This window comes from Labrus mixtus, chromosome 10 (assembly GCF_963584025.1).
Source record: "Labrus mixtus chromosome 10, fLabMix1.1, whole genome shotgun sequence".
Taxonomy (NCBI): Eukaryota; Metazoa; Chordata; class Actinopteri; order Labriformes; family Labridae; genus Labrus; species Labrus mixtus.
The window spans coordinates 16,072,972-16,100,320 of record NC_083621.1 but is presented as its reverse complement, the minus strand read 5'-3'; the positions used below and the strand labels follow the sequence as shown (position 1 = coordinate 16,100,320).

At 44.8% G+C, this 27,349-nt stretch overlaps 1 protein-coding gene and 1 long non-coding RNA gene across 2 annotated transcripts in view; one reads left to right on the top strand and one right to left on the bottom strand.

Annotated features, from left to right (window-relative positions):
• The first annotated feature begins 312 nt into the window (after positions 1–312).
• On the top strand, positions 313–1,480 carry LOC132981525 (uncharacterized). Its single transcript, XR_009674588.1, has 3 exons — positions 313–495; positions 539–735; positions 879–1,480. It is a non-coding gene; the product is annotated as an uncharacterized LOC132981525 (long non-coding RNA).
• A 6,267-nt stretch (positions 1,481–7,747) lies between these two features.
• Positions 7,748–27,349, bottom strand: part of slit3 (slit homolog 3 (Drosophila)) — a 241,704-nt gene continuing 222,102 nt past the window's right edge. The window contains exons 30-38 of the mRNA XM_061048549.1: positions 26,106–26,199; positions 24,972–25,109; positions 24,180–24,420; positions 22,041–22,171; positions 11,696–11,850; positions 11,199–11,359; positions 10,936–11,093; positions 10,546–10,751; positions 7,748–10,214 (exon numbers count right to left, since the gene is read on the bottom strand). Of these exons, the coding sequence (XP_060904532.1) occupies positions 9,961–10,214; positions 10,546–10,751; positions 10,936–11,093; positions 11,199–11,359; positions 11,696–11,850; positions 22,041–22,171; positions 24,180–24,420; positions 24,972–25,109; positions 26,106–26,199 (1,538 nt within the window). The 3' untranslated portion in view covers positions 7,748–9,960. The remainder of the gene's footprint in view (positions 10,215–10,545; positions 10,752–10,935; positions 11,094–11,198; positions 11,360–11,695; positions 11,851–22,040; positions 22,172–24,179; positions 24,421–24,971; positions 25,110–26,105; positions 26,200–27,349) is intronic.

Here is a 27,349-nt window from a genome sequence, read left to right as displayed (position 1 = left end):
GTGTGTGTGTGTGTGTGTGTGTGTGTGTATTTTATTATTTATCATCTTTATTTCATTAAATTCATAGAGGTGTACATCAGTCTCATGCTCTTTTGTCAAACTGTAATTGCATTTGTCTGAAAAGTTCTACAAATAAATAAAGTTTGATTGATTATTCTTTATTTAATGTTTGAAACTTGTACATACACTGTAGCCTATAGTGTACTGACTGTATTGCTTAATGCTCTGAGCACCGTGAAAGACTTCTTCAGGTAACGTTATGGAGTAACACTGCCACCTTATGGCAGCTGGTGGTGTATGTGTTTTGTTTTGTTGTGCAGTGTTGTGTCTTGTTGTGTCTTCGTGTGTTACGTTCTGTTGTGATATGTTGTCTCGTCATGTGATCTGATCTGATGGGATGTGATGATTAATGATGTCACATAATATCAGGTCATGTGATGTGAGCTACATTTTGTTTCATCAAAATGAACTTTTTGGTTCATTGAATGTCCCATCGTCTCTTTGATTCATTCCCTCAGCGGACAGGTGGGATCTAAAGAAGGTGAGTTTGATTCCTACACAATGTTTGTTTTCAGCATGGGATCCTTTTTGATTATTATTATTATTTTTTTTTCTTTAGGAACAGGAGCTGAAATCTAAAGAAGAGCCCTGAACAACAGAACAGAGGAGACAGGATGAGGTTGAATGAACAGACCGACAACGAGAAGAAGAAAAGACGAGAGACAAGTGTCGATGGTAACTTAATGAAAACAGAATACACTGAATATATTCATAAGAAAACATGGCTCACTTTGAGAAACATTTTTCTGACATTAGATGACCTTCATTTTATTTGTGATGTACGTCCACTAAACCATTTTATTGTTTGTTTGTTTCAGCTGAGACCTCAAAGCAAACAGAGGAGTCCATTTAAAGAGGAGACGGACGAGTTTGGAGACAACAAGAGGTCGGCACAACATTTAGAATCAGCTGCAAAAACAGAGTTTGCAAACCAAATCTGAATAAATATAGATCCATGAATAACCTCTTCTGTCAACTGTTGGTATTTTCTTTTTATTTTGATGTAGGGATAATTTATATATCCTTAATAATATCACCTTATTAAGGAAAAAACAGGTTTTCTCCAAAATGTTTAATATCCTGACTCTGAATTATTTAATTTTAAGTTTATGTTTTGCTGCTGTTATCATATACCCAATATGATGCAATCCTGAAATCGAACAGAGGAGTTGATCAAATTTCCAATTTCAAGTACATATTTGACAAAATATCTGTTGAAAGACATTTATATTTTCTTTTGGAGAAAGATCCACAGTGGAGAGGAATTGTGTCTGTATTGTGTCAAACGATATCAAAACATGGAAGAAAGAAGAAACTCTTTCCATTGTCACAACCCGGCTCTTAGGCTGCAACAAAAATAGGAGTTGAAGACGAGGTCTACCAAAATAACACCAAATTTATTCACAATGATCAATTGTGAGAACAAGGTGAGAGAGAGAGCGTCTGTCCTGAGAAGAGGATTATATGGATGAGGACTACACCGGGCCAAGGTGCAGCTCATCCCCTGATTACGACCCCGCCTTGACCTGAACCTGTAACAGAGAACAAACAAGCAGCACGGTGTGGAGGGCTCCAGAGTCCAGAGTCTGACATTTGTCTTTCAGCACTGGTCCTTCAATACAACATTTTTAATAATGACAATTCATTTGAGCTATTGTAAAAATGTTATCCATATAATGAGAAACCCCTGCACTTTAATTACCAGGATGTTATACAAATGATCTTTGACTTGATGAAAGTTTACATTTCTCCAGGATAATGTTTCACAAACTGTTTCAAATCAAACTGAGACCTGAGAACTTTTCATATAGCAGATAACAAACTTAAAGACACAGGTCGTTTATAACATCCTTAAATCCATCTTTGGATCCAATGCAATGAAATAAAGTGTTTTTAATGACAGGTTGAGAATATTTGCTGCAAAAAAAAAAAGGTCTATTCCATCTTCAGGAACTCTTTTAAACAACAAAGTCAAATAAATGATTACTCTTATCACATGGATATGGGCCTCTCAGAAGGCACTCCTCTCCGCAGATCTGAATCTGTTGTTGAGAAACCTCTTTGAGGTAATCCCTCTCCCCAAACAGTTGAGGGAGTGTGTACAGCATCAGTGGACGTCCACCAGGAGACACAACATTTCTGCTCGGGAGGATTCTGTGGCTGTTCCAGAGACAGACAACTTCCTGCAATTCTCTCTGGGAAGGACAAAAAAGGTTATCAACTCAAATATAACACATTCACGAGCTCAAATACTGTATTTGTGGTCCATAATGTTGGCAGACAAATATCTTCCAAAGTTTTTTCTCTGTCCTGTATACCACACCGTATAACAAACCAGAATGAGGCTTAGGCCGAATGGTATTCCTTACTAGGTTATTGAGAGAAATAGTATGAATCACTTTTTTGATGCTGATGAAGACGCATGGAGTTGAAATGTTATTATAATGAAAAAGTTTGATGCCTTAAATCCATGTGCTCCACTATACTTTGGACCAAATATTTCAAGTTTTTCCTGTTATATGAATCCCTTTATTTGTATTGCCTCATTGAAGTAAATCATACTTTATTGATGAAAGCAAAGCTATGACTGATTTTATTGTTTAATTTAGGTCACACGAGGTAAATGCGTTATGGATTACAGAGTAGGCCTACCTGCTTAAATTGTGATGTTCATGTAATAATTTTGATTACTGGAACTCTGTAATGACCTGTAATAACCTGATTAGTTGAAGGCTAGTTGCTTAGTCGCCTAATTTGCGCAAAAATCCGCATTCAAAGAAATTAAACTGTAGATCATCCGCCTCCGCAGGAAAATCTGTCTCCCCAGCAATGTAGCCCACTTGTTTGTCTGTTTGTCGTTCTTAAATAAATAAACAATAATAAGAAAATTTGGAGGGTGATGCATATCACAGTAAAGTAGACTGTAGCCTACTGTAGCCTACTTTCCAAATAAGAAGTCTCCCCTCCTCTATCAGTATTTTCCTTCGTAATAAGACGCGGATACAGGCAAGCAGGCAAGCACATCATTTTGTGGTATTGAAATGTGCGATGCACCACAGCGCAATCAACATCAGGTGGACAGCGCCTGGTGCTGAAATTATAGACACAGTAAGCAACAGAGCATGTTTGTCGAGAGGGTTCATAATCAATGCATGGCATTATGCGATATGGCACTACGGACAAGGGCAAGATAACATTTAAATCAAAACATTTTGAGGCCAACTGGTGGCTTCTTACCTCAATTATCTCAAGACATGAGAATTGTATCAGATTGTTGTCCAAAAATTCTCCAGAAAAGTTGTCTGAATCTTTGACCTCTTGAAACATGTTCATCCAAAACTGTGCATGTTGTTTCCTTAAAAATCCCCACCAGTTCTCAATGCGCTGGTTTTGATTGCTTGACCCATACAAATAGCACATTGGAGCAAATTCATCAGCATGATCATTTCTCAAGAACATTTGCATTGCTCCATGTGACCGTTCTCTGTTCCCATGTTCGACTGAATCCCGGTAGCAGTTCCATTTCTTGTTGACACTTTGTCCATGAAGTATCCAGCAACGACCTTGGGATTGCTTCTTGTAGAATATGCATGGAGCCATATGACCAAACGTGAAACCCTGTCAATTGCACCATTAATACAGATCCCATATGACCTGGGTTTTGGTATAGACGCCGTCGCAGGCGATTCCGGCGCCGCAGTTGAACTCCATGGGGATCTAGTATTTTCAGCAAATGCCTCATCGTATTTTGAGTCACCACATAGCCAGCTTGAATGAATTTCAGATGCATTACTTTATATCCGTGAAGCATACTATATCTATTCAACTGATCCTGGAGGAATAACGCAACGTCAAATAGGTCAGAGTGTTCTTTCCGTCTGAACAACCTTAACGTCTTCAGATTCCTGCACAAAGTTGAGAAGCTCATGACAATACCATCTATGTCACTCAAAGACACTAATATTTCCTAATGTCTTAACCCAAGATGGAAATAAAACACAATCAAATCAATAACCCTGGTCATCGTTGCCTTTTGATCTTCCTCCCTCCTCTGCCTGCCACAATAAAAACTTCATTAACCCTCTAGTATCTTTTTAGTCTTTTCTATGTGATCTTTTCTCGTTATAACGAGATCTTTTCTCGTAATTACGAGATCTTTTCTCATTATAACGAGATCTTTTCACGTAATTACAAGATCTTTTCTCATTATAACCCATAGCCAAGGCCAAAGATAAACAGTGGCGAGATTTAGAGCCTTTAATCAGGAGATGCATGTCAGCTAGAGATTGGGTTCTGCTCACTGACACAAATGTCTGCTTCTCTCCTTCTCAGCATACCGGAAACCACTGCAAACCAAAATACATTGTCTCCGCTCAGTTTGACTGATCGAGGAGCGCGACTCACAATCTCACTCCCTCACCTCTTGCAGTGCCACTGACATTTCTACTCTGCTCAGCGAAGTACCACCCAAGTTGTGGGGGCGGCCAGTAAGCAAAAAATTGTGAACCTGTCCAAATACAACCTAAATCAGATTACAGACCGATTGTTAGAGAGTACCCACTGAAGAAGGAAGCTATAGATGGCATTACACCAATCTTTAACTCCCTACTAAAAGCAGGAGTCATTATCCTCTGTGAGGATTCGCCTGTCCAGACCCCTATTTTTCCAGTTAAAAAGATCAGACCTGCAGGCCAACTGGATGAATGGCGCTTCGTCCAAGACTTACAGGCCGTGAATGCGGCCATATCTGCGCCTGCTCTAAATGTTCCAAATCCTTATACAATCATTTCTCAGGTCCCAGAAGGATCTAAGTTTTTCTCTGTGGTCGATCTTTCTAATGCTTTTTTCTCTGTTCCAGTTCATCCAGACTCCCAGTTCTGGTTCACGTTTCTTTTCAACGGGAAAATATACACGTTTACTCGACTATGTCAAGGTTTCACAAGCTCACCTTCGCTGTACAACGCTGCATTGACACGCAATTTGTCTGCTCTCCCTTTACCTGGGGGTTCGGCTCTTTTACAGTCCGTAGACGATTTGTTGATCGCCTCCCCCTCTATAGAGCAATGTGAAGTTGATACGCTTGCCTTGCTAAAACATCTAGCAGCAGAAGGGCATAAAGCCTCCCTTTCCAGGGAGGGAGGCTTTAGTGTGGGAGGCTACAGTTTGTGAAGCAAGAGGTCACTTTCTTGGGACATATCTTAACCCAACAAGGGAAGTCTCTGTCTCCAAGTAGTATTTCTGCCATCATTAACACACCGAAACCTATCACCAAGAAACAAGCTATGTCTTTCCTTGGAATGTGCTCTTACTGTCGACAGTTCATTCCAAACTTCTCAGTTCTCGAACGTCCGTTACGAGACATCACGCATGCTAAAGGTTTGACTGCTTCAGGTACCCTTCAATGGACTGATGGCGCAGTTACATCCTTTGAAACATTGAAAAAAGCCCTACAGTCCACTCCCACACTGGGTGTTCCCAACCCTGCTAAACCTTTCGTTCAATGTGTGGACGAGAAGCGAGAAGGTTGTATGACGTCGGTCTTGCTACAGAAACATGGCGCTCACCTTAAACCTGTGGCTTACTTTTCTTGACCCAGTGGCTAGATCTCTTCCTCTCTGCCTGCGTGCTGTTGCCGCAGCTGAACGTGCTGTTCTGGCCTCACAGGACTTTGTGGGTTATTCAGACCTAACCCTCCTTGTTCCTCATGCAGTATCAGCGATACTGGCAGAACAGAAAACGTCACACCTTTCTGCTGCACGGTGGTTGCGATATCACACCACACTTCTTGATCTTCCCCATGTCACAGTCAAAAGATGCAACACTCTCAACCCAGCCACATTTCTTCCTTTGCCCACTGATGGTGAGCCACACTGTTGTGAAGCGGAGATGCAACTTATCTGCACACCTCGTCCTGATCTCTCTGACGTTCCTTTAACCAATCCTGATCTTGTTTTCTATGTTGATGGTTAAGCCTCACGTGACCCTGACACAGGTCACTGTAAAGTTGCTTTTGCTGTTGTTAATGATTTTAACACTGTTTTGTCTTCTCCTTTGCCGTCTCATTACTCAGCACAGGCAGCAGAGCTGGTGGCGTCAACAGAAGCCTGCAAATTGGCCGCACACAAATCTGTCAGCAGGTATGCTTTTGGGGTAGTTCATGATTTTGGTGCTTTGTGGAAACACAGGAAATTTCTCATATCTGACGGCAAACCCATTCTACATCATGAAAAGGTATCTGCTCTTTTGGAAGCTATTTTGCTTCCGAAACAAATTGCCATTTGCAAATATGCAGCTCACGCTTCTTCTTCTGACCCCGCTTCAACTGGCAATGCAAGGGAATTCTGCAGTTAGCGAATTGTTTGGCTCTGTCTGTCTCAGTTTGCACTTCCAACCATCTCATGAAGTAAGTGCTCTGCACACTACTCTTGCTCGGCATCACCAGTTTATTTGAGAAAAATCACAACAGTGCCTCTGCACCTTTGCCAGCACACTTGATGTTGATAAAGGTGCAGAGGGATGTTCGCTAATAATTTGGAGACGCCAAGCAAATATAGATAACAGAACATGACATGATAATAGGAAAAAGGACTGTAGGATCATTAAACTGAATGGGCAGAATGAGTTTTATTCGATGAACGCTGACAGATGATGTCGATAAATCCATGCAAACTTAACCTCATATTTAAAAAATACATACAAACTACACCTTCTCCACACTTAAACTTGCACTCATTAATTGTTCATGTATTGTTCAAGTATTGTTTGCACTACATGTACTGTTTGTTTTTATTTGTCTGTATCTGCCTAGCCCATGCTAATGTCCTGTAAATGTGTTTGTCTTGATGTGACATGACTGTGGTTTATGTTTCATGTTCTGCAGAACAGGAACCTGCTGGAAACCAGTTTTCAAACTGAGTCAGGCCCGTCAAACTGTTACTTTTAAACTTTCCTGTATAATAAATGAAATGAAAACTTTGTGTTTTGCATTGTCATTACCGTGTTGTAATCCTGCTCTATAATGATGTCTGAAATGTTGGAGACGTTTGATGTTGTGCTGCAGCAACGTCTTCAACCTTACTTGAACATCCTTTTTTTTTTCAAGTCTTGGCTGTGAATAAAGCATGAATCATGTTAGATGTGGTGTATTTCTCTTGGTTTAGACAATGCTGCCACCTTCTGGTCAGAAGCGGGTAGTGTCATGACATAAGAAGATATGTCTTTTTAGTCTTAGAAGTGGGTACAGTATATATTAACACACTCCAGTACACCACCACCACGTGTTGCCAAGTCTGCTTATTATAATCGACTTTGGGTTTGTTTTCCTGTAAAGTCGTTTACAAATAGTTGGGCGTATTTGGGCTCGCCTTGCTCCCTGCATGATCCCGTCCTGTTTCTCTACCAGCTCTCCAAGAAAGCAAAACATGATAGTTTGTCATGTTGCAGAATCAGTCCACAACCCCGTTCACCTGTTTATACAAAATATGGACTTTGGGCTGCTGCTGTAGTTTAAAGTTTGTGAGCCATCAAGGGCCCCCTACTGGTCTGGGGCCCCAAGCAGTTGCCTGCCTTGCCTGTTGAGAAGCAGCACCTCTGTGCATATAACAGTGTGTGTGTGTGTGTGTGTGGTGTTATAAGGATTCATCAGAGCGCCTCGACTCTATTAAAGACACATTTTTAAGGTACGAGCTCCATGGAAATATTTATTACAGGCACATTAAACACATTCGGACGTGCATTATAAATCCTGTGATCCCGTCACGCCCTGAAGGCATCACACATGAACACTCTTAAAAACAGAAATCGGTCCTCGTTTCAAAATGGTGCAATTTCACATTAATGCACACTTCTGTAGCAAATGATACGCCGTCTTCTTCCTGTAATTTCTACAAAAAGTGTTGAGATATTTCTCTGACCCAAATTGAACTATTTGAATTTTATCTGGAGGTTCTTTAAAATTCATACCGGAACACTCAACCTGCTAAGATGGAGGGAGGATGTATATTGAGATGGACGTCCACCAAAAACATGTAATTGACCGTTTAGAAGCAGCAGTAAACGATTTGCAGCAAATTTTTTGATCTTCAGAGAATCGAGGCGTACATTAAGGCACTTAAACCGGTTTAAGGAGATGAAGTCTGTCAACAGTTTGCCGTGTGTATCGGCTTAACGGCTTTCCTGTCCACTCAGAAAACTATCTTTTATTCAAAATGAAGAAATCAAATCCTGCTACATGGATGAATTGTACCCCAGGGGCGTGTTAGTATCCCGTGGTGTCATCACTGTTTGGTGTGGTTGCAAGAGAGCAGAGGTCTAACTGGACTGGACTAGGCATTAGAGCTCAACAGTGACCGCCCACTTTTTCGGCGGCTCGGACTCCAGAAGTAAATTTTCCCGTATCGAATCCTCCGTTGACATTTCATAAAAATCCTTATATCAACAGATTGAAGCCTGTAACCATGACAACCAGCTACCTCAATACTCATGACTATAAAACATTTGATTCTGTGTAAAAACAGCGTTAAAAAACGGAGAAAAAAAAGCAATGGTGAAAAGCCTGTGAACATGATTGAACTACACGTCCCACAATGCATTGCAAATGAAACCTCTTCTTCTTAAATGTACCTTTAGTTGTTGTTATCGTGTTTAAAGTGTTGTACTATCTTGTAGTTTGTGTTGTTGAATATATAAATCACATCCACTGCAGCATAACAAGGTTAGCAGAACGAGCCGTGTTAGCTACCTAACAAGCTAGCCTGATAGCGGAACTATCTGTTCGCAGAGTGTAGTGGCGCTGCTGGCACACTCCGGAGATGGACTGCGGCGCTCGCTGTGGAGACAGGAGCATTGACTAGAGCGGCGTGCACAGACTATGTGGAGATTGGCGGTTACTTGTGACTTGCAAAACAATGACTTTGTCCCGCCTCTGCAAAGAGAGCACACACCCAGCAATGAAGCGCTCTTCAGCCTGGCCGACTTTAAAACGCCACGTCTCCTGTTTTAAACTCCAGCGACTGAATTGGGGATTTCATTATTTTCAGTTTTTTTAACCAGTTTGTACAGAGTCTGAAGCTGAACTGTTGATTTGAATACGACCTCCTTATTTTATGTTTAAATGACGATTTCCATCAGTGACCTCTCCCGTCTCTCTGTTAGTCTGATGAACAACGGCGAGCGACAGAATCACACATTATTAGAACAAAGTGTTAGATCATCTCCATGGAAACAGTCCCTTCTGTCTCACATGTGAGGGTGAGGCAGCAGGTTAGCTAGGCACGTACAGTTTTCTCCAAGAGGGGGCGCACTGAGAAACGAGGCACTCATCTTCTCCGTGTTGTTGCTGACTCAAGGCGGCTCTTCTTCTTCTTCTTCTCTCTGCGCTCCTCAGTGTCCAAAGCCGCTCTCACTCATCATGCAAATATAACGTCCACTGGGTTAGGGTAAATATTTATATAGATTTATACAGACATATAAACTCCTATACTTTGAAGGAATGTTAATCTATTTGTCTTCAAAAGGTACAAAATAACTTTGTTCATACTATGTAACACAATATATAATCAACATTAAAAACAACAACTCATCAGTCCTTTCGTCATCTTTTAGAGAAAAAAAAAATCCATAATAAAAATAAGTTCTATGTTTTTTTTTCACTTATATCTTACAATATATTTTCTCTCTGTCAAAAAAAACACGCACACATGTCCCGTCTTTGTTTGCGTTCGTGGTTTTCTCTCTCGGCAGCGAATCGGTAAAAGGTGTTAGAAGAAAAAAGAATCACATTATGGCTGTGATCATCGACGTGGAAAATGTCAGAGCGCCGTGCGGCCTCCGACGTGTGGAATTCACAAAACGGCAGCGGTGGGTGTTGCTAAAAAACAAACGAACAAACTGCGGGCGCTGTTACAAGGGGCACTTGGTGCAGCCGCAATCCAGAGCGGTGTCCATCTCCTCCGAGTACGAGGAGCCGTCGGTGCAGCGGAACACCACCTTCCTCCTCCGGCTCTTGGTGACGCCGCAGCAGACGCCGGGAGGCGCCGCCGCCTGGCACGACCGGGGGCAATCCATGCGGGGAATCTTGCTGGTGGACGTGCACGTTCTCAACGCTTGGTGGCGCTTCAGCTGCTCCCTCACCATCTCGCCTTGACATGTCAGCTCTGCACATGAATGAAGAAGAGACAGGAAACAAACACGTTGATTTTTATACTCCGGTTGTCAAGATACCGGAGACTGAACTCTGATTAGATGCTAGTTACTGCGGCATCAAAACGGAAAGTCCTAGGCAAACAATTCATGTTTTTAATTTACACAAAAACACATTTTGCAATTTATAAAGTGACACCTCTTCCACCGCTCCCGGTCTGTTTGTTAGAGAAATATAAACGTAACCGTAACGCCTGAAGCCAACCTTTAAATCTTTTGCTCACAGCAGCTTAGGGTCAAAAAGCTTCTTTACTTTTCGATGCTATGCACATTAAAACACGTTACCTGTCTCACAGTTGAGCCCCGTGTACCCCAGTTGACAGTGGCAGGCGGGCTCTCCTCCCTCGGACACTCGACACTCTCCGTGGCCACAGCGCTGCCCCCTGCAGGCTGGAGGCTCCTGCCGTCTGTCACAGTACTGACCCTGGTAGCCTTCGTTGCATTTGCAGCTGTAGGACTGACCCTTAGGCACACACAGACCGCTCACACATCTGGAGCGGGAAGACGGAAAAGGCAGAGGATCTTGTTAGAGGTGAGAACACATTCTCCAGGATGAATCTGGGAAGGGAACTGATTGGATGAAAAAGTTGTCCATGCAGCAGCGAGAGGATGACATGTAACAGCTCGTGGATGTAACTTTCATGTATTCGCTCAGTGTCCGCTGTCTCGGCTCACCTGCTGTTCTGACACGGGCTCGGTGCGGTCGTCTGGTCACACAGGGCTCCACTGCGTCCCGGCGGACAATCGCATGTTACCCCCGTGTCTCCTCCCTCCCTGCAGGCCCCCTGAGCACACACGCTGCACGAATGACACCCTGCAAGAATCCCATCAGCCTAGAGGCAGAAGCAGGAGGGAGAGGAGCTGGGTCAGAGGGGTTCTTGCACCGCAGAATTTAATCATGAGAATGTTTTGTGTGATGCTGCTTCTTTTGTGGTCACCTTGCTCTCGACCCCCTGTGGCCGTGCTCCTCCCGCGGTCCGGTAACTCAGGTCTTGAGGCTCCCCGTTGATCCGGACGTTGTGGATGCAGCCGTTAAAAGCCTGAGGGGAGCGTTCGGGTCCGGGCCGCAGACCTGAGGCCACCACCTGAGCTGGCACCCCTGGGTCACAAGACAGGAAGTCGAGGGAAAAAGAAGTTAAAATGGGAGGAGAAGGTTCAAAAGAGAAAACCCTTTGAAAGGAAGATAGCTTGATTAATAGCCTTCACTCATCTTTGGGTTTCTGTCTTGGATCATCTTTTACAAAAACAAAAACATGCGGCTGGAAACATCGCTGTCACTGTTCCACAATAACATTACGTTTCAGTCCAGTGCTTAAGAAATGAAGTGTGACTGTTCTCAGAGGCGTGTTTGGTCCTCGCCACATCCCCAGCTGGGATTGTGTATCTGTGTGTGTATTTGTAGAGTGTTGGATTGTTGAAAACTGTGTGTAAATACCTCCTATGTAAAGCTGGGTGTTGTGGTCAACAGAGGGCTGGCGTGCTAGCTTGCCCAGGCTCTTGGGGGCGCCGTTGTCCACCACCAGGCTCAGCGAACGGTTCTGGATCAGCAGCTCGACCGTGTGGAAGAGGCCGTCGTTCACAGACTCCACGCTGCAAACAAAAGAGGAGAGAGGAAGCAGAGATTGTCAGTGTGGTTCCTATTATGATAAATTAGAGCTCAATTCTGCCCCAGACATTCTCAGTTAGAGAGTAAAAAAACAAAACACCACTGAGCTGATTGGAAATGCGAGACAAAAAACAGACTCCATCCTTTTTTTTTTTCCTCGTTTTGTTTTGTTTTGTTTGCAAATCGACCGAAGAAAATGAAACAGAAATGAGAGAGATCTGTGTTTAGATGTTATTCTGAGACATAAAACAGACTGATTACATCCTAAGAGCTCGCTGTGTTCTGTGTTTTTAGGGGGGGAGGGGAGGGTTTAAATGTGGCCTTGATCTGGATCAGGGGTGCCTAACATGGGGTTTTAGGCCCAGATTGGGTCCCCTAGCAGCCCGGGCTCCTTCAACCGAGCGCTGCTGTTATTTTGTTAAAGAAATAAAAGTTTCCACAGAAGAGGAGTCTGCTGTGAGCGAGGATCGTGACCCTATGCACAATGTCTGACCCTGGGAAGAGTGTGTGTGAGTGTGTGTGTGTGTGTATATGTGTGTTTTTGTGTGTGTGAATGAGGGTTTCTGAGATTCCCCACTAAACGTTTTTTGCTGGAGGGGGGACAGACAGCTATAGAGACAGTGGTTTGGCACAGCCCAAAGAGGGAGAGAGAGAGAGAGAGAGAGAGAGAGAGAGAGAGAGAGAGAGAGGTAGATGTCGGGTTGGTAAAAAGTTGAAGTTCTTTCTGCCCTGAACCCGGAGAAAACAAGCAGAACACAAAAGAACAAGTAAAGCCACTTTTTCCTGCTGCTGATGCTGGTGGTGGTGGTGCTGGTGGTGGTGGTTCGCCTCAGACTCCCACAGCGAAGACAAAACCTGCCTTTGTCTGCAGACGTTCATCGCTCAGTCGCTAAGAGAGCCCCGAGTCTGCTTTGAGTGACAGCTGTTTGTACAGTGTTCATATTATGGTGATGTTTCTGTAACAGCCAATGGAGCAGGGGAGCAGCAGAAACATTAGAAGAAAAAGTAAAGGAATATAAATGATTAAAGAGATGGAGGACGGGGCAGGTACGGCGCAAGGGGCTTTTGCTCTTTGGCTTAGGGTGCAGGTACGATCTTTTTCCTCACATTGTTTTGTTGTTGTTGTCGTTTATTTGACTTATAATAGAACAATTAAGGATTAACGTTTCCTTGGAATAACTTTATTAAACTAAAATGTAATCTGTCTTTCAATATGTCACAAGGAGAGATGAGACACAAACCCATCCAGTTGTGGTGTTACTGTTCCTCTGGAGTTCAGCATCTCTAAAACAAGAGCTCCTCCCTCACTGTCGCCCCCCCCCCCACACACACACACACACACACACATCCATGGTTTCCTTTAGGAGCCATGTAATTTAATAAAGATCACAAACAGGCTACCGAACGAGAAGATGCTCTGCTCGCCTGAAAGATTAGCGCACTGCCCTCCTCTTCAATATTTGCTTTCATCTCTCACACCGGTCCCTCCTTTTCCTTCACTCATCTTTCTCGTCTCCTCTCTCTCCGCTCGTCTGTTTCCTCCTTTCTCTCCGTAACAACAATCATTTCTGCTCCTTTTTTCCGCCTTCCCGAAGCTTCTCTGCTCTCGTTGAAGAAGCACTTCATCCCCTTTGAAATGTGTTCAAGTGTGTGGAGAGTTCAATCAAAGCCCCGCTAACACTGCTCAACACACTCTGAAATGGATTGTGTGTGTCAGCGAGAAGTCTGAACTTCAAACATGCTCTCACACTCACACACACACACACACACACACACACACACACACACACATACACACACACACACACACACACACACACACACACACACACACACACACATACACACACACACACACACACACACGTTCTCCATTCAGCTGCTGTGAGACAGGAGCTCCACCGGGGGGCAGTAGAGGACTTGTTGTGTGGTTGAGCAGACTCCAGACGCACAGGATGCTGTCAGTCTCGGGTCTCATCAGTGGTTCATCGAGAGGTTTATCACAACCTTCTAAAGATGTGTTTATGTCTGATAAAGCAAGAGATAAATATTTAATTATAAGTGATCTCTTTTTTTAATTCCATGTTGAAGAAGATATTTTGAAAACGGTGTCTGAAGAGCTTCTCTCCTCTTCATCAACATGTGAGCGACACTTCAGGGTCCAGTGTGTCGATTAAAGGTTTCAGTAAACACAGAGGTGGCAGATTTTAACTGCTCCCGTCTCTCTTAGATTGCATCCACACTAGAGACGGTCGTCTCTCAACCTGACGGTCGGGGGGTTCGATCCCCAGCTCCTGCAGCCACATATCCGATGTGTCCTTGGGAAAGACACTTAACCCCGAGCTGCTCCTGCTGCTTCGTTAATGTGTATGAATGGACGAGTTAACACTGATAGACTTTCTACACAGCAGCCTGGTAGCTGCAGAAGCTGGGGATCGAACCCGCAACCTTCCAGTTCAGAGCCACACAGCCGCTTCAAACTGAAAAATCAGAGATGGGTCACTTTTGCCTGCAGTGTGAACGCAGTGGTTGTATTCTTATTTCTATTTTAGCCCAATCTACATTTCCTGTCAGTCGAGAATCAACTTCCACTAAAAGATGGCACATACACACAAACTTCACCCCCAAAGAATAGATCGTTAACGGACAGAACTTTGGACTACACACATCCGCACAGATCCTCTTACACTGAACTCTAATTAGGCACAGCGATCATTTACTCACAACGTTTCATCACCACATCTGGGAATTGTGTGTGTTTGTGTGTGTGCAGGTTTATGCATTCAACCCGTGACTCGAACCCGGGCAGCCCGCTTGGAGGAATATGCCTCCGTACATGGGGAACAAGCATTAACCTACGGCGCCCCCGAATGTGCATATCTTTATTTACATGTGCTCTTAACTGGAGGAGTTTTGCCCGGCTGTGTGTGTCCATGCGTGTACACTGAAGAGTAGTTTTGGTTCTATTTGCATGCACACAAGTCTGCACTTGTGTGCATGTGTGTTTGTGTGGGAGCTCCATGTGTGTGTGTTAAACAGCCCGATCTGATTAAAATGATGTTCAGCAGACAGGCATCCCCGTCCCATATCACCGTGGTAACCTCAATTAGTCAACGCTGAGACGGCAGCTGCTGAACAGCGAGCTCCTTCACTGTTTTCTCTCTTTTTTTCTTCAGCTTTCATCAAACCAGGCCGAACAGTCCACATGTTACCGTGTTACTTTTTCAGGTGTTGATCATCAAGGTTTGAATGTCGGCTTTCAGGAGAGACGTCTCAAAGCTTCAGGCCTATAAAGTTTCAGTATTAGAATATTTGACTCGCCTCCGAGGGTTTTAAACTCCTAATGTTCAAGGACTGTCTGTGAGTTTGAACCACAGCCCGGCGGTTTCACAGAGCCAGAGTCGGGTCAGACGTTCAGTCACTCGACTCGTCTGAAATCACGCACGCAGCCCTGAATAAGCAGAACTGTTTTATTGTGAAGGTTGAAGTATGAATAAATGTTCATATCAAAGAACCTGCATGATGAGTCAACACGAAAGGTCACATAGGACATGTTAAATCATTAGTTACATTACAATCAAAGTTCAACAAGTTATTAGTTTACCGCCTGCCTGGTTTAGGTTAAATGTCTCCTTTCAGAGAATGTGGGTGTTCAAACCAAAGACTGTAAATGTTACTGGACGTAGCCTTATTAACATCACCCGTCTGTTCCTGCAGGGGGCGCTGGAGTCCCATCGATGGCGGTCTCCATGCTGGAAATGCTGTCTCAGCCTAACTTTCAGTCAACCTAACGACAGGCTGAGAGCTGGAGCTGAGGCGGGTTTTAAACCTCCTGATGAACCGTTACACCGCGCCCGCCTGTCAATCCGGTCAGCTACACGCCTTATTGTGAATAACTCTTATCCTTCATCAAATCAAAACGGATGAGTCATCAAAACATTCACCCCCCGTACGGTGTGTGTCGATCGAGACATGAGCTAATCACACCTATTTGTTTTTTTGAATCAGGCTGTAAACATGTTAATCTCTGCTGTAAAAAACAGGCTTTTCAGAAAGGGTGTGTATGTGACTTCCTGTGCTTCTCCAGCCAGCCTCTAGTGTTATTTGTCATCCATCCATGCATCTAATGCCTGCACAACTTTTTCTCCTTCCTCCATCCTTCTCCTGTCCTTTCCTTCCTCCTCCGTCCTCTGCCCCTTGCTGATGAATATCAGTAGATGTGCTCTCAGTGACCCGCTGGGAGATTAGTGTGTCATCAGTAAAGGGCAGCGCATTAATACTCAGCAAACACACACTCTCTCCTGCACATGAATGTCCATTTAATACTGGATATGACTAACCACCTTCATATGCTGCTAATGAGATGAACAACAAAGAACGTGTACGCCTTCACCCATCTCTGTTTATATAACTCGTCCTACCCCCTCTACAATTCTACAATTCATTTATCAGACGCTTTATCCAACGAACATCAGAGAGTAAGAACAACACAAGCAAGGAGAGAGAGAGAGAGAGGAGGAGACAATGACAGGAAGTGTAAACAAACAGCTTTAAGTCTGATCGGACACACAGGTGCTAACAGGAAGTGACCAGAGGTGCTGACAGGAAGTGACCAGAGGCAGAGCACAGGTGCTGACAGGAAGTGACCAGAGAAAGAGCACAACATCGACAGCTGTTCTTATAGCTCTAATCAGCATCAAAACCATCCTAAATATCATCATCATCATCATGAAGGTCGTAGGTGTTCATAAAGAGCTGGGTCTTTAGCTTTTTCTTAAAGGTGTAAAGGGACTCTGCAGATCAAATGGATTTTGGGAGTTCCACCACCTGGGGGCGACAGAGAGTCTAGTAAGGGACTGAGGGAGCGTAGACCTGGATGAGAGAGTTCAGGTAAGGAGGAGATGTTTTTGTAAGCGAGCAACAGAGTTTTAAATCTGATGTGAGCAGTAACTGGGAGCCAGTGGAGGAAGATGCCCAGTGACATGATGTTTTGGGAGGTCGTGCTGCTGCATTTTGGATCATCTGCAGGGGGTTCGATAGGGCATGTCATCTACTGACTTGTACACATCTTGCATGTTTTATATTTTTATCATCATACTTCTGTCTTTACTGTCGGCATCATTCAGTCTAATCAGGAGAGCATCCTACTTTCCTCGCTCGATATTTCCTTATTAAATTAAATTTTTTCATTGCAGGTTTTTGTCTTTTTGCCTATTAATCCTGCGATTCCTTTTTAATGTGTCGCCTTAATTCAACCTCATAGACAAAATAATCCCACAATAGAAAGCATACACGTTTTTCTGGTAAAACTAATTTACCATTTTGTTTTTCTCTCCTGCTTCTCAGTTGTCTTCAAAAGCTGGCTCAAACAAAATGCCCTCTCTAGCTCTCTGGTTTCAGCACACGATAACCAACCCAGGGAATGGCCGCGGTCCCTGGCCCTCAGTTGGACGACCACAGTAACTGTATTGACAGCGCCATGTTTGGGATCTGCCAGAAATGCTGTCCTCAGATTGTGGTGGCTGAATAGCTCCGCCGTTCTGGTCAGTATCAGTGTATGACTAGCGGAGCAGTCTGAATCAGTGTTCAGCCTTTTTCCAAATGAAGTGTTCCACCTCGTGTAATCAAAAGATGGCACAGTCAAAGCACAACAAATCATCTGATGGCAAAACGAGCCTCGTGCAGGCATGAAGCCTTGCATCAATCAGGAGTGCTGACACATGGAACAGAGTTAGCTTAGCTATGTGATCAGATTTGACCTCTGTGGACCTCTCTCTCTTTAACCCTTTTCAGACTGCTTAGTGCCGCAACCAAGTTCAGCTGCCCTCATGTTTTTGTACGTTCATACTGATGATTCCACGACGGCGTAATATCGATGTCCCAGTTTGTGAGTTTTGGCATTGTGGAAGCGCGGCACAGCAGGAGCTGCACATACACAAACAGTCAAACATGCACACACACACACACACACAGCGCAAAGACGGTGAAGAGGGGGGATCACTTCGTACCCCCACAACGCCTGCGCAACATTAAGACTGAAGTCGAAGGGGCGCGAAAATCGAGGTGAAGTAGCAGATAGGATCACTCCCATGATTCACCGCCAGCCTCGACATCAAACCATTTGTTATTGTTTTAATCGAGGGTCCCGCGGTGGAGGAATTTACAAACTGTGCGTTGAAGTCAAGGTGAGCAGAACACAGCAGGTAAAAGTCAGGAAAATTCACCCCAGGGCGAGAGAAAGGAGGGGGTGATGACGTCCATATCATGTGACCAGTGAACGACTGGTGGTTCACTCTTTTCTCCTCACCAATACGTCCTTTTCCCCTTGTTCGTTGATACCGAGGGCAAGTTGTACATATGACCGCAGCGTCCTTCACCACGCCATGTCCAGCCACCTGAGAGATACGCCTCCTATCTGACGGGGGAAACGTCACGCTGTTAAGGACATGTGTGAAGAATAACTTTGGGACATTTCAGGGACAGGCTGTGCTGTAATCTTTCTAGAATTCTTCAGGAGTGAGGATGTGAGAGCAGGGTGCTTTCGCTTTCTGCCTCTGTCATCGATGACTTTCTGTTTCATCTTCCCGTTCTACATTATCAGTCATTTCTCTACCACACACGTTCTTTGTCCCGTCTCTTTTATGCCTCCTTTCTCTTGTTCTCGCTCCGTTTTTCCTTGCGCCCTGTCCGTCCATCCGTCCGTCCGTCCCCCTCAGGCGTGGCCCGTGTCAAGCTAACGAGACCAGACAGGGATAATTCCCTGACTCATGCTGTGGTTTACTTTTCCCCCTCTCCCCCCCCCCCCCCCCCTCCAACCTCTCTCTTTCACTCTGTCCCTCTGTCATCCCTCACTCCTCCATCCTGCTGTTCAACCGTGTCTCATGGCCTTTTTCATTTCGTCTGCTCCTCTCCATCTGTTTCAACACTCCCGTTTTCTCCTCTGGCGAGCAACCCATCCTGCCAAGTTATCGCTCCATCACGTCCTCTGCTATCTCACACACGCCCTCCGCCACCATCTCTCTAACTCCGCCCGCCTCTCGACCGATCAATCCGCCTTTCAGTGCATCCACACATGCGTCTGCGGTCTTCTGCTCTCTCCCACTCAACCTTTTCAACCCCGTCTCCTCCCCTCACCGTCCGTGCCAGTGGCTAATCAGATTCACCCCATCGTTTCCATTCTTTCATTTGATTCTTCCTTCCTCTCTAACCATCCCTCCCTCCTGCCCTCGTCTTGCCTTTCACAATGCGTCATTTCTTGTGAGCACAAGCACACACTCTGGTTAAGGTCATGTTAGGGATAAGTGCTTTCTACACATCCACCCCCATTACAAACCGGTCCCATTCATGTGAAGAAATAGAATATCGCTGCAGAAATGGAAAGTGCACCAACTTCATATAATTACAGCCGTGTAGGCCAGGAGGTTAATTGTTGTTATGGCAAACAAAACATGTCCGCCCAGCTAAACTCTCCTTAAGCAGGTCACGGTCTCCATCAGCTCCAGGGTTACAGCTCTGCAGCTGATCCTGCACGCCGGACTCCACAGAGAAGGGTAAGGTCAAAGTATTTTACCGACATGGGTCACACAGCTTCACACGTTCATCATAATTAAGCTGTTTGTATGCAGCAGCTTATCAAAGGTCAGTGAAGACAGAATAAAGAGCTCAAAGTCGCCAGCACTATGCTACACTATGCTAAACGCTCTCAACCCAACACATCTGCAGACTGCTGGATATGTCCATCTCAACTGGTGAAAGCAGGCATCATGTTCAAAACACCGCCGTGCAAAGACACTCCGAGACGCTTTCAGTAAAAATCCAAATGATTCTTTCAGAACAAACAAGGCGCTAACCGACATCAGGGTTGTCTGCGTAGGTTCTCAGTCATCCAGGTCTTGGTAAATGGAAGCTCGATCCAAAGGCTACTGGACTTAGTTGAAGATCTTGGCGGCGTTCACCTCTCCTATGAAAGGCTTCTTCAGTTCGAAACTAACTGGTGGACGGGGCGTGCTAATGATCCACTTCCACAGAGCCTTTGTAGCTCCTAGGGGACACAAGCCATGTACGTGTTGTAGTTCCAATAGAGCCAGCCCGACTTATCGGCCGATATAAGCATCTCAAGTGACTATCTGTATCGGCTAATTTTTATCTCTGATATGCGCCGATATTACTAGATTTATTCACCAGTCAAATATAATTTCATTTGAGTTTCATTGTGTTACACTAGCAGTACTCTGTCACCAGCAGAGGGCGCTGTATGGATTACAACAAGCATCATCACTCTGCAGATGCTCTGACAGCACTCTGATGCTGTACGCACATGCTCAGTTACTCTCCAGCTGAGCGACCATCTTGTCTTTGTTATAAATCTTCGCCACAAGAGTCTGATAACTGAGGGATCAACACATCTCCCTGATCTCGATAAAGGTATCGGACCAAAAACTCCATATCGGTCGGGCCATATTACCACGTTTTGAACAAAAGGCAACCGTGCTCAGGCCTGGTTAGTCCTGGAGCAGAGTGAGTGCAGGTCAGCGGGGGGATTGGGAGGGAGCATACTTACTTAGCATAGTGTGGGAGTGCCCTTATACTCATACAACACACAGACGACAAGAAAGTTGATCCAGAAGTGAGCCGATCCATCTGCATTTATGAAACCTTAACACATAGGTGACATAAATGTGGTTGAGTTCAAGCCGCCTGGCTCGTATGAAATCATAATAATAGATGACAGAGTCTGACACTGCTTTAAACGGCTTATGATTGGTTAAACGGCGTCCTCTGGAGACTCCTGACATCATGGCGTAAGCTGTGTATTTAACCCGGGCTGAGCTTTGACGGACAGTTTGACTCGTGTGACACATTACTCAACGTTTGTTTCTCCTTTTAATTTGAAACTTTTAAAAAAAGATGCCAGGAGAAGTGTCTGTATTGTTGTTCATGCTAATGGGAATGTGTATTTTGAACTTGTGCTCACCGTGTGTATGACCATATGAGCATTTCTGCACAAACGGTTATATTTCACACGTTTATATTGGCCTCTTTTGTTTGTCTTCCATGTCATGTACTGTAATATCTCTGCACACATTCCATAAAATCCCAACTACTGAAAACATTATCATGTTCTTTCCCTGGATTACCTCTACCGTTCCCATGGCTTAGCTCGTTATATCCGATCCTATGAACCTGTGAACGTCGTGTCTTATATCATATCCAGGGATTATACGGACTAACCCACTGAATGAGGGCTTTTGTTCCTTCTCTTTGAAGTTTTACCTGCAGAGACGTCGGCGGGTTTCACTCGGGGACATGACTGTCTAGTCGGGATTGTAAAGGAATGTTTCTCAGTTCATGTTTGTTTTCAGAGGGAAGTGCTCAGACATGGATCACATGGAGTGTGAGAGGTAGAGAGTTTGCATGACCGAATCAGCACCTTCCCAAAAGTCCTGAAGTAATGTCTGTAAAAACCTCAGACCCTTCAATCTTCAGTTGTGGGTGTGTGGATGTACGTATTGTCCTTAAAGGACCAATCAGTGAGATGTGTAGTGAGTGAAATGATAAAGTGACCTTACTATATGATCAGACATTAAGGAAACATGCTATGTTGAAGTGCTGGCTTCTCTGACAACAATGCAGCAGCCAGTATGTCCTCCTTCTAACTTTAGATTCTGGTCCTGAATGCTCTGGATTTGTTTGGACCAGAGAAGGTAGGCGGTTTTAAGACACGGCCGTTTTGGACGCCCCTCGATTTGCCAGATATGAGACCAGTTATCAGGTCAAACCAACAGGTGTTGCAGCGATGGAAGCGGGCAAGAGAAGTGGTTCAGATAGAAGTGATTGTACCCGACCTAAAAAGCCTCTGCATGTTTCTAATAAGCTCCACGAGCAGAAACGTGCTCAAACTAGAATCAATGTTGGAGATGCTTTTGAAAAATGGAGAGAGGTTAGAACACAGAAAGGTTTACAGACCGATGCAGAGCTGGATAAACACTGAAGCTTCAGTGTCCACCACATGGCAACCTGTGTGAACATCGACTCTAGAGAGGAGGGGGCGGGGGGAGACAGCTCTCTACAATGTTTTGAATTCTGACTGCAGTACCCATTTTAAACACTAGGTGTCAGAGTTACATACTGCTCCTTTAAGTTTCAGCACTTCATACTTGTGTGTGTGGCCTACCTGTAAACGGTGGTGGGTGGGTAGGTGGCGATGTCGTAGATGAGCCGGATGTGTCCCTGGTAGAGCTCCAGAGCCAGCGGGTCGTGGTCCTCTTTGTACAACAGAATGCCGTTGTCTTTATCTGTAGCAACCTGCGGAGAGAGAGGAGGTGGGTAAAGAAATGAAGACGCTTCCTGTCCTGATTTAATGACTTAACTCACGTTGACCATCTTTCATCTCTGGGTTTAATAGACTACCTAATCAGGCCTGTGTCCACAAACGCCATTTTTTGGCTGGCAGCGACACCTTAAACAGCTCCGAGCTAGTTGATTAAGAGATATAATTATTAATAAGTGTAAATGCATCTTTACATCATAAAGAAATGAGTCGATACGGTCAAAAACGTAAAGAACTACAATAAAGGAGAAAATGTCAATCCTGGCGCTCCCGTCTCTAAACGAGGTCGTTCACGTCTCCCTCCTTCACACACACTCAACATGTCACACTCACTTGCGGTTTCTGCTAAGTGCTAACTAACTAGCGTGTGGAAACGGGGGCCGATGGGGGCCAAGCACTTAGCACTCTGGCTCTAACGGAGCCGAGCCAAGTCAACACCTGCTAACGAGCTGCTGGAGGAAACAGGAGGTGGAGGTATACAGACCGAGAGGAGAAGAGGAGAGAAGAAGAAGACTGGGACAGAGAACAAGAGAAAGACGGAGGATGGAGGAGGAGAGGGAGAGGTAGGAAAGCGGGCGAGCTGAGAACTTGGATGTAGACTGAAAGAAAAGAGAGAGAGAGCAAAGTGTTAAAGAGGAAAAACATCCAGTGATTTATGAAGTGCTCTGGCCCTTTCATTCGTTCTCTTTTCATTTTCTCCCTCCTGCCGCTCAGTCGGGGCCTCTTGGTAGAGTTTAAACAGCCTTGGCACTGACATTGAAAGCTCCTGGCAGGAACACAAACACACACACACACATACACACACACACACCCATCACAAACACTCACACAGATCCAAACAGGTGGGAAATATCAATTAGACTGCCCCCCGTTTCTTGTTTCTCTTTCGCCCACTCACACTTTCGATTCCAAATAGGAGGAAAAAACGACTCTATTAGAACAAGACTCCAAAATGTATCGTGAATGATGTGTGTGTGTACTTCTGCGTGTGTTTGTGTGCTTGAGTGCTCGCTGTGCGATGGAAACAGAGGGTGCAGCAGATGTTTGCCTTGCTTTGTCGGCACGAACTTGTGGAACTCCATCGGCTTGATTTGAGCAGCTAACAGCTCAAATTCAAGCTGCTTGAAAAAGTTTTGACTTTAGTACTCTCAAAGGTCAACACACTTTGGCTGGAAATATTTTAAAGGACCAATCAGTGAGATGTGTAGTTAGTGAAATGATAAAGTGACCTTACTATATGATCAGACATTAAGGAAACATGCTATGTTGAAGTGCTGGCTTATCTGACAACAATGCAGCAGCCAGTATGTCCTCCTTCTAACTTTAGATTCTGGTCCTGAATGCTCTGGATTTGTTTGGACCAGAGAAGGTAGGCGGTTTTAAGACACCCCCACACGGCCGTTTGGATGCCCCTCGATTTGCCAGATATGAGAGCAGTTATCAGGTCAAACCAACAGGTGTTGCAGCGATGGAAGCGGGCAAGAAAACTGGTTCAGATAGAAGTGATCAAACTAGAATCAATGTTGGAAATGCTTTTGAAAAATGGAGAGAGGTTAGAACGCAGAAATGTTTACAGACCGACGCAGAGCTGGATAAACACTGAAGCTTCAGTGTCCACCACATGGCAACCTGCTTGACCATCTTCTCTAGAGAGGAGGGGGCGGGGGGAGACAGCTCTCTACAATGTTTAGAATTTGGACTGCAGTACCCATTTAAACACTAGGTGTCATGGGTAAAATCAGGATTGAAGTTGTCAATCCCAAAAATGTTATCCATGCATTCATATCCACTGGCATCGATCATTGTAATTCACTTTATTTTGTCATCACTGAATCATGTCAACCCCCGTCTTCAGCTCGCACAAAATGCAGCAGCCGAGTTTTAACCCGATCATGAAGAAGAGATCACATCCCTACAATGTTTGCCTCCTTACACCTTCAAACACCTGGACAAGAACAATGTATCAGAGAAGGGAAACCTTACCTGTAATGAAATATGCGCAGTTGGACGAAGCTTGGCGCCTGGCAGCTCCACGTACGCATCCCGACCCAGGAAGTGAACGGTGGCCATCTTCTCGCACTTGTTGCCGTAGAAACTGGGCATGCAGCGGCAGACAGGCTCCCCGGCAACAACCAGGCACTGGGCGCCGTTCTGGCAATCGAATTGGTCACAGGGGCTGGTCTGCAGCAGGATCATTGGCGGAGGGTTCTCACAGAACAGGCCACTGAGGGGGGTGGGCGGGTGGGGGGGTGGGGGGGCAGATTACACAGACGATAATTTATTCATGGAGCTTTAATGGGGTCATTTGTTACATCCCTTTGCTCTGATTTAACTTGTTTAGTACTTGTTCTGTGTTTGGTCTCAGTGTGTTTATTTCTGGGCTGAGAGTTGAAAATAGAATTCACCCAAAGGAAACAGGAATGTTTCATGGTTAACTTAATTTGTTGGAAATTAACTTCTTTGAAGTGGAACTTTCAGCAAATTCGGTTTTCCATCTTTCTGTTTTCATTTGTTACCTTCATCCCTCTCTCTCCCTCTCTCTCTCCCTCTCTCTCTCTGTAATTCTCCCCGTCCCTTGTGATGAATTTGTTTCCCTCATGCCAACAGTCTCTGCTATAATTAACCACATGGAGCTGCATCTGGTCCACACACACACACACACACACACACCCGCTGGGTCCAGACAGTCAAGTGTCTGATTAAGAAGCGCCATCTGTAATCTCCTCCCAGTCTGGCCCTGCAGAGTGTGGTGGTGCCTGTTTCCACGACTCTCACCTGAAACCCTCTTTGCACACGCAGGTGTATCCGTTGACGGCGTCCACACACTCGGCTCCATGTTGACACTTATTCTCCAGGCAGTCGTTGAAGTCCTGCTCGCAGTGTTGGCCCACATAGCCGGGTAAGCACTCGCACCTAGAGTGACGTAGGAGTATAAAAAGATGGACAACATGACTGCTCTGTAAACGTGAAGACAAAACGTTTAGAGCTCCCCCTGCTGACTGGCTAAGTCATAAAACCCGCCTCCTCCATGTTAACAGATGGGACATGTGTCAAACTACAAAGTTAAAATACACATCGAATACGTTTCTCGAAAAACACGGGTCCTCTCCACAGACTGTTAATATTAAAGGACGAACTCTGAGTGATGTCACCCGTCTGTTCCTGCAGGGGGCGCTGGAGTCCCTTCGATGGCGGTCTCCATGCTGGAAATGCTGTCTCAGTCTAACTTTCAGTCAACCTAACGACAGGCTGACAGCTGGAGCTGAGGCGGGTTTTAAGCCTCCTGACAAACCGTTACACTGCACCCGCCTGTCAATCAGGTCAGCTACACGCCTTATCCTCTTATCCTTCATCAAATCAAAACGGATGAGTCATCACAACATTCACACCCCCGTACAGTGTGTGCCGATCGAGACATGAGCTAATCACACCTATTTGGTTTTTTGAACCAGACTGTAAACATGTTAATCTCTGCTGTAAAAAAACAGGCTTTTTAGAATGGGTGTGTATGTGACTTCCTGTCCTTCTGCAGCCAGCCTCTAGTGGACACTCGAGGAAATGCAGGATTTTACCCTTCAGCATCGGCTGGAGGTTGCCGTTTGGTAAAATCAAGATAAACAACAAAGACATAGAGATCAAATGTACCATCAGTCGTACAAACAAGTCAAACAGCCGCATGTTTCTCAAATAAACATCATTCCATGTGTTTCTGTCTGCGTCTGTCTGGTTGTTTGTTTGCTTCATCGAGAGCTCAAATCCCCGGGCAGAGATGACCGGTCAGATTTTTCTTGTTTCACCAACAACAACAAAAAAAATCCTTTTAACTTGTTGACCTCGCTGCTCCTGTCACTTTGTTGATGCGACTTCTGACCCTTTTAAATGCTGACCTCCTGCGAAGCTGTCACTCACCTGTAGCTGCGGCCGACGCGGACACACTTTGAATCGTGCTGACAGGGGTCGAAACCATGGAGACAAGGGTCAACCACCTCCTCACACAGGTCACCTGGCGACAAAGGGAAAGTTGGATTAAAGTCCAGGAGGGATGTGAGTACTTTTTACTGTTTTAACAACACTTTTTTTGTTGTTTTCATAAATTAAATTCATTTTAGATTGGATTGGATTTTGAGTTTTATGGAGGCTACTGCAACATGCGTCCAACGAGATTTAACCAACAACTTTTACATTTATAAATAACAGTGTAAGAATATCATTCAAGGCCTGCAGACAAGCCTCATTAACACACATCTCTACACCCAGAGGAAACAGCATGATCAGCTCTTTCTCAAAGCTGACGGAGACGGGGTTAACAGGCTGCGTAACAGTGGCCTCGGCGTCCAGATTTACTCTCTCCCAGCAACACACAAGGGCGAGAAGGGTTAACAGAGTGTGTAAATGCATGCAGCAGCTAACGTCGGTCATATGGAGGAAGAGGAGATTGAGAAAGGTTAAACACGTTTCCATCGCTCTCCTCCTACTTTAATCGAATCCCGCCACCTCACGCCCTCCCTGTCCGTCTCAAAAAGTCATTTTGAGATACAAGTTTCAAACATCAGATGGCTTCTGCAGCTGCTGGAGGAAAACATTTTAAAGCACAAACCCAAAGTACAAACATGGCAAACATCAAACCAACAGGTGTTGCAGCGATGGACGCCTCTGCATGTTTCTAATAAGCTCCATGAAACGTGCTCAAACTAGGATCAATATTGGAGATGCTTTTGAAAAATGGAGAGAGGTTAGAACGCAGAAAGGTTTACAGACCGATGAAGAGCTGGCTAAACACTGAAGCTTCAGTGTTCACCACATGGCAACCTGCATGAGCATCGACTCTAGAGAGGAGGGGGCGGGGGGAGACAGCTCTCTACAATGTTTAAAATTTGGTTACGGGAGGATGGATCCTGATGAGATTACAAACGTCCTGCTCCCTTTGTAGCACCACCATCACAAAAAGGTATTTCTTCACTTTGCTGCAACAGCTGGATTCTCATAAAATGCATATTTTCCAGAGAATAAACTGGGTTTGTCTCTGTGACCTCCTGACCTTTCCTTCTCTGCCACCTACATGCTGAAATGTCAGAATGTCACTCAGGACACCACATCCCAGCTATCTACAGGACAGAATGTCCCACATGCAGGCGCATGTTACATTTTTAAAA